The sequence below is a fragment of the Sinocyclocheilus rhinocerous genome, unplaced genomic scaffold (genome assembly GCF_001515625.1).
Source record: "Sinocyclocheilus rhinocerous isolate Xijiao unplaced genomic scaffold, SAMN03320098_v1.1 scaffold942, whole genome shotgun sequence".
NCBI lineage: Eukaryota > Metazoa > Chordata > Actinopteri > Cypriniformes > Cyprinidae > Sinocyclocheilus > Sinocyclocheilus rhinocerous.
In genome coordinates this window covers 1,110,053-1,117,804 of record NW_015627890.1, presented here as the reverse complement: position 1 = coordinate 1,117,804, position 7,752 = coordinate 1,110,053, and the positions used below count along the sequence as shown (strand labels likewise).

General features: G+C 36.1%; 2 protein-coding genes across 2 annotated transcripts in view; both read left to right on the top strand.

Moving 5' to 3' along the window:
- The window catches only part of LOC107735958 (F-BAR and double SH3 domains protein 2-like), a 42,648-nt gene extending 39,329 nt beyond the window's left edge, over nt 1–3,319 (top strand). The window contains exons 17-19 of the mRNA XM_016547497.1: nt 87–258; nt 348–439; nt 2,061–3,319. Of these exons, the coding sequence (XP_016402983.1) occupies nt 87–258; nt 348–439; nt 2,061–2,144 (348 nt within the window). The 3' untranslated portion in view covers nt 2,145–3,319. The remainder of the gene's footprint in view (nt 1–86; nt 259–347; nt 440–2,060) is intronic.
- Nucleotides 3,320–6,729: 3,410 nt separating this feature from the next.
- Nucleotides 6,730–7,752, top strand: part of LOC107735172 (40S ribosomal protein S3-like) — a 7,287-nt gene continuing 6,264 nt past the window's right edge. The window contains exons 1-2 of the mRNA XM_016546949.1: nt 6,730–6,824; nt 7,312–7,442. Of these exons, the coding sequence (XP_016402435.1) occupies nt 6,795–6,824; nt 7,312–7,442 (161 nt within the window). The 5' untranslated portion in view covers nt 6,730–6,794. The remainder of the gene's footprint in view (nt 6,825–7,311; nt 7,443–7,752) is intronic.

Here is a 7,752-nt window from a genome sequence, read left to right as displayed (position 1 = left end):
CTAGTGTTTGTGAACAATATCTGACATGAAGAGGATCAGAAGGTTTACACAGGGCTTGGTAAGGAGACATGTGTTGTCGTCTCCAGGTGTCCCCGTGCCAAAGGCTTCATTCATCACTTCCTCCTCTGCCGCTGTACGACCAGCCGCCCTGCAGTCCGTACACGAGCCCCGAGACCAGCAGCGCTCCCTCGCTGCCCCGCTCACCATCTGTCAACGGAGAACACAAACTGCCCATCCCGCAGAAAGCCGCCGGTCATAGTGAGACACCGTCATGAATCCTGCTGTGTTACTCTGTGGATTTGTGTCTGCTATTGTTTGAACTTGAGAATGTTTTACATTTGGTTTAGATCACAATTCCAGCTTAAGTCCAGAGAGCCCAGGCTTCTCGCAGCCGCTGAGACTCACTCCGGACGGATCCGGCTCTGGAAAACTCAGACCTGTATGTGAACACTACAGCGCTACAGATTAGCTTTTTTTATACTTGATTTGTGAACATCCTGCATTTTAAAGTTATGTGTAAGATTTTGCTGCTTCTAGTGTTATTTTAGTAAAACTGAGATAACTAATATAGTTTTTATTCATTTTTAAATCATTTTTTTTATTTTAATATTTTCAGTTTTCATTTTAATTGTAGTAAAAGTTTTAATATTTTTTTGTGTGTTTTTCTCACTTTTATTCATTTTTGTTTTTTGTATTTAACACATCCTCGCTGAATAAAAGTTTTAATTTCTTTCAAAAAAAGAAAGAATAAAAAAAAACGTTTTTTTTTCCAAACCCCAAACTTTTGAACTGTAGCTCACTTTTATTCATTTTTGTTTTTTGTAAATATGTCTATGGTTTTTAGTCATTTTATTTCAGTTTTAGCTTTAATTATTTTAGTAAATCAAGTTAAACTAAATGAAAATGAGAAATGTTGCCTCGGCAACTAGCTGAAATAAAATAAGTTTGGTTTAAATGTATATTTACACTGCCGTTCAAAAGTTTGGGATCAGTAAGACCTGTAATGCTTTTTAAAGAAGTCTCTTCTGCTCATCAAGGCTGCATTTATTTGATCAAAAATACAGAAAAAAAAACGTCCAAAAAAATATGAAACAGCACAACAGTTTCCAGCACTAATAATAAATCAGCATATTAGAATGATTTCAGAAGATCATGTGACACTGAAGTAATGATGCTGAAAATTCAGCTTTGCATCACAGAAATAAATTAGATTTTAATGTATATTAAAATAGAAAAACTTTATTTTACATCATAATAATATTTAATGTATTTTTGATCAAATAAATGCAGCCTTGATGAGCAGAAGAAACTCCTGTAAAAAACATTAAAAATCGCTCTGATCCCAAACTTTTGTGGTGTAGTGTATATACATATTATTTTATTTCAGTTAACATTTTATTTCAGTAACAAAAATGCATTTTTATGGTTTTAGTTAACTATAATAACCCTGGCAGTTTCTTACATTTAGAGAAATATATACCAAAAAAATACAGATTGCTAAATGTTGTTTTTTTCTGAATTACTTTGATTTCAGATGTTGCTCTCTAGTCCAGATAGATATATATTTTATAACTTATTTTTATAACAGTAACTTCCATTATTATATTTTTAACATTTTATAGATAGAGATTTTTATCTTTGTGAATCTCATGAATCCTGTCAATAACACATACAGACCAGATTTTATCCTCAAAAAAAGAACAAATTATATTTTTCATATAAAAAAGTATATTTTCAAGTTAAGATTATTAGGGTTTATTATGATGTTTTTTTTTTTTTAACAATCGAGCACTTTTTCCCCACTTGATTCTCTTTTTTAAATAATAAAAAACAACAAAAATAGTTCATAATTTTTTTTATTTAAATAGCTTATAACACATTTATTATTATATATTTACTATTTATTATTATATATTTTTAGTGTGTAAATATGATATTATACATGTTATATAAATATATTTTTTTGTCTTTATTTTTTGGGGGACCTACACATTTTCACTTGTGAATATAATACAGGCTAGCTGTTCTCTATTAAACCCTGTTATTTTATGTGTCTGTAGGTTCGGGCGGCACCTCCTCCTCCAAAGCAGCACGCGCGCAGACAGGTGGAGAAAACCGAAGAGGTGGAGATCACGCTGGTGTAGAGCTCCGCCCTAGTGGACTGAGAACAAACCCCATCTGACCTCTAACCCCTCCCACTCCTCACGGATGCCCTATGAGCATCCTTAGATCCCCGAGGGGGCGGAGAACAGCATCTCAAAGGCATCCCTTTTTCATAAAATACAAACACCTCTTTTGGCGTCACAGACTGTTTGGTGCCTTAAACCGCTTTCATGCCAAACTCTAATCCTTGTATTCGTAATGACTTTATCGTGCAACGGGAACTTGTTTAAAACTTTGTTAATTCACTCAATGGCAGTTCAGTTTTGCAAAATCATGGTTGATGTGTAAGCGTGCATCTAAAAACACAGAAAAGAATCGAATACAAGGGTTTAGCAAGAGTTTCAAAAGAGGCTACACTTGCACATCCGTCTCTTCAGTGGCTTTTGAAGAGCCAAACATGCAATACTAGGAATTCTGGGATGTGAAAAAGGGGTCAGCCACGAATAGTCCTACCATTTACGTATTTCATATGTAATAGCACAGTACATTACTGTCGTCATAGGAATGTTATATTCACGTTAAACATTACAGATCATAATGGAGAAAGGGAACTGTACATAAAAGGCTAGAAGGAAAAAGAGCGGTAGAGGAAAAAGAGGAGAACGAGGGTTAAAAAGAGAGGAAGGCTGGTTACTTCGCTCTTTTTTTTTTTTCATCGGTTTAGCTTCTTTCTGTCTTGTGTTGGTCCGGAAAAATAAAAGTACTAACTACATAGCTATATCCTTTTCCTCAACTTTTCATTAAGAAGACCAGTGTTTGTATGCATTACTAATATTTAGTCCTCAGAAAGGCGTGCGAGAGCGATCTAAAGATGTGTCTCTGAGCCGGGGACGGAGAATATTCTGCGTCTGTAATCATGGAAATATACTGATCAATATACAAGTATCAGTTAAAGTGCTTTTCCAGCCTAACGCATTTCTCATTGTCATGTGTCGGCACTGCGGAGGACTGAACGGATGTGTTGTGTTTCTTTTATGGCAGTGTTTAGGATGAATGTGATGGGAGAGATTCCCTCCAACAAGCACAGAAAAGGTGGATCATCATGGGGATTTTTCATTTTAATTATTGCCAATGAACGCAAACCTATTATAGTGTTCTAAGTGCATTTCCTCCCTACAAGGGGCAGCTATGTTTTTTTTTGTTTTTTTTTGTTTTTTTTAGAGTTTGTCTTTTTTGCAGTTGAAGAGACATTTCATCTTAAATAAGCAATGCCTGTTATGTTTCATTTTCATTAATTTCCACAGTATTTTCATGCATATCTTGATCTTTTTCTGACGTTTCAGTGCTTTGACCCCTCAATTTTAACTTTTTTTTTTTAATGTCCGTGTATCCCAGCTGCCTCTTTTGGATGATGAAGCTGCCCAGCGTCGTGTTATTGATCTCGTTAGAGAGTGACTGATTGTAGTTTTCCCATAACGTTTGAAAGAGAACAGAGTTATTATGTTGATTCCATAATATAGACAGTGGAAATAATAAAAAAATCCATTTTGTGAAATGGTACGGTTGCACTCCTCGCCTTCATCCTTTCTCTGTCCGCAGGGTAATGAGTGCAGATTTTTCACATTTTTCTATGTTCACATATTTCAATATAATTAAGAATTTTACTTATATATTTAATAATTAAGTACCAGCACATCTATTAATGAATGAAATGTTGCATTTGGTTTTATTTGTGAAATGTTCTGTCTTTATGAATGTTCCCAAAATGCATCCCAAGGGTTGGTGTAGTTTAGAGGTTAAATCATAAATAAACAAAAAATTATTAACAAAAAAACAAACACACATGCACATTTAATATGTGCATGTGCAAATGAGATTTGATAGTCATGCTGGTTTGGAATGACGTGAGGATCAATAAATGACAGTATTTAAATATTTTAAGTGAACTATTCCTTTGAAACTTGATTTTATTCATCAGGAAATTACTGGATTGTGAAAAGTGGTCTGGAGGGGAGGGGTTGCAAAATAATGTGGAGCAAGGTATTAAACATCATGCATTTTTAATTGTGCAAATGACAAAAGACTGACTGGGGTTAGTATTGATCTTTTCTTGTTAACACTATTTCTATACTGCTTTCTAAAAGCATGTCAGTAGACAGTTTATGGTGTATTGTTTTGGCCAATAGTTTGGGATCTAGGCCACCAACACAAAGTCCTCCTGACCGCAAGATAACCATCCAAGAATCCTTTGGGGCTCATCATAGATGGTCTTGACCAACTGCCAAAGACTGATGGACAACTCGACTTGACATTACTTCCCGAATCATTAGCTCCAAATGTAAAGCTTATCATTTCCATCAATGTAAACTGGCCTACCCTTCTTGCTACTCTGAAGATGTATTACCCAGATTAATCTGTGTTCTGGGAGTTGCAAGAAGTAGAGAATAAAAGCTGCAGCCAGCTACTGACAACACTTCTTCAGGAGTCCAACAGAAAGATCACCTCAGGCCAACAGATGTACAGTATGTGAATCAGGCGTTTAAGAAATGCCCTGTCCCACTATATGTGGAACTCCTTCATAGACAGGCAATCCACTGGAAGTCAGAGTTTGAGATTACGGAGAACTCTTTGATCCAAGAGGCCCATAATAACATTGTTCTAATGTTTGATCATCTGGAGAAGAAGCATGGGAAAGCTGTAGTCTCCAAAGCTTTAAGCTATCTTGCTTTGGCCAGGTACGGTATGACCGCAACTGAGCTGACTGATGTTCTTTCTTGTGATGATGAAGTTCTTGCATCTTTCCTTCCACCAGGCGATGGCGTACCGCTCACAGTGAGGGTTCCTGAAGTTTCTGTGAATAGTCTTCTTTTAGACTTGAGGGGGTTTCTAGTGCTGAGGAACATTTTAGGTACACAAACTCTTTTCTGGGTCAGCAAACACTTCCCTTTGGTTGTACAGTATGTAAGAGGTACCTGTGCTCAGAGGAAACATGTCAGAAGACACATCATGTGCTGTCACACTATTTCAGTGGCTCTTGGGCAAATGGCACAGCAAAGCCTTTGATCATCAATGAAGACATGAAAATGCCAAGCTCTTCAGATGTCCCACAGAACATTAACATTGACAGACAAGTGCCAAGTCAATCTTGGATCTTTTCTCCTCATTTCTACATCTCTACTGCCAAGAGTCCATCAGCAAGAACACATCCCAATTTGAGGAAACTCCACATACTCCCTTTCCATTTGTTGAAAAGTGGGAGAATTGAGGAACTTGGCAACCAAATGATTTCTCAAGAATACCTTCAGGCAATGCTGCAGGCAGAACTGGCTGACGAACTCTTTCTGTGGCTTGAGAGGACATCTCAGTTGCTGGTTCCCGGCCTGTGATCTCCATGAGAAGCCGATGCTGGTAGCCATCCGTCTGACGGATGGGGAGACCGTAGGCAAGGCTCTATTTGTTTCTGATGATTTTTTTGTGTATGTGGGGTTTCATGCTGTCTCTGTTGGAGTTTATGCTGTTAATGACACCAAGATAGGTAAAAACAGCCGGAAGGAGGATGTTCAAAGGCCAAGACTTTTGTGTCCATTGAATGAGCAATTGATTTGTTCGCCGTAAAACCTAACCTTACTTGGGTTGAATTGCCCCTGCAATTGTTTTAAATAGTTCCAATGTGTATTTTTACATTGTTCTAAAGTGCTAAGACTACACTTGTGATATGGGTTATACATACTGTATGTTTATCATAATTTAAAAAAATTAAATATGTTCATTTGTCTCATATACCTTAGAACTCAAAAAGATGAAGAAAGCTGTATGAAAATTTAAGCTGTACATTTCTTTAAAACTAGCTCACAGAGTATCACAATATAATATTTACTGTATTATATTTTTTTCTATTATCCATTTACTGTTTGTTTTTATTTATTTATTTTTTGTATTGTTGACTTGCATATCCACAGAGCATGATTTTGTTCACTTTGTATTCTATAGAATGAGTTTGTTTTGTATTAAAGCTAGAAAATAGTTATATATATAATATATATATATATATATATATATATAGCAGTCTTTTCTTTTCTTATAATGTGTAAGCCCTTACGAAAATTAACCATGGTTTTACCACAAATAAAACCAAAAAACCATGGTTACTATAATTAAACCATGGTAACCAGAAATTAACTATGGTTTTGCTATACTAACCATAGTTTAACCATGGTATTTGTAGTAAAACTGTGGTTATACAAATGGTAATCACTTTTACTACAATAAAACCATGGTTAATTTTAATGGTTCAACTTCCAAAAGAAAAAATTAGGTAGGCTACAATTCCTAAAGAATTCCTGTTTGTTTACATGTTGTTTTTGTGTTTTAATGTAGTTTAGAGTTACTTGGACCGATAAATAATAAAGAGAATCATATTTCATCACAGGCTATTGATCTTACCTTAATAGCTTTATTGAAACACACACGTTTAGCCTATCTATTTATCCTATTAAAACATTTGTTACGAAACATTTAAAACATATCCAATTAAAACACTTGTTTGAAGGACGGCGATGTGCTGAACTACAGCATGTGATGGGAGAACTACAGTTCCCATTACCACACACAGTCATACGGAAGTGATTTGTTACCATAAACGCACTTCCGCTACACTGCCAATTCCTTTCCTGTCTGCGGCCTCCGTCAAGATGGCGGTGCAAATCTCTAAGAAGAGAAAGGTTGGTACGAATTTCACTTCAAAGTTGTGTAAGGAAAGCACAGGAGTGCAAAATAAGAGAGGCACCTGATTACTATGTTACTTAACTATAATCGAAGCGGTTCAGATGAGGATTTAATAAGGATGTATGGATGGATTGAGTCGGATGCTGTCGGCACTGAATCTGAAGTGAAACATGGCAGATGAAGCTCAGTGGACTTTCGTATTTGAGCGGTACAAATATATATAATACAATACAGAAGTGATATTTAAGTAATTTATGTTGGCGTTAGTATGACTGCTGGAAATTGACACTGTACGGACCATATATTGTTAACTATATAAGCGTTTGTACATGTGTTATTCTGCATAAAGTGTCAGGTTTGTCTTTTATTTTTGATTGACGTTTGTGGCATTTAATATTGCAAGCAAGATGTTACTGTTCATATAAAAGTCGCGTTTTATTTCTGCATCAGAAGACCTTAATCGCTTTAATGTTTCTCTATCAGTTTGTGTCGGATGGCATCTTCAAAGCCGAGCTGAATGAGTTTCTGACCCGAGAGCTGGCTGAGGATGGGTACTCCGGTGTGGAGGTCCGTGTCACGCCAACAAGAACAGAAATCATCATCCTAGCCACCAGGTGTGCACTGATTACACGCATTTGAGTTTATTTCCATTACTTTACATGTTTAACGTGCATTTAAACCATTGACATGGGTTAACTAGGGATGCACCAATACCATTTTTCCAGAATCGATCCTATACCAGAAGGTCCGAGTATCTGCCGATACGTTACCGATCTGATACCAGCACAGTTTTTTTTTTAAATCAGTGTAGATTTTCTATACTTAAATGTTTGTTGACCTGATCATCACTCTTTTGTGTGTTAAAGGTGGGGTAAGTGATTTCTGGTAGCCAATGTTGACATTTGAAATCACCAAAACAAACAC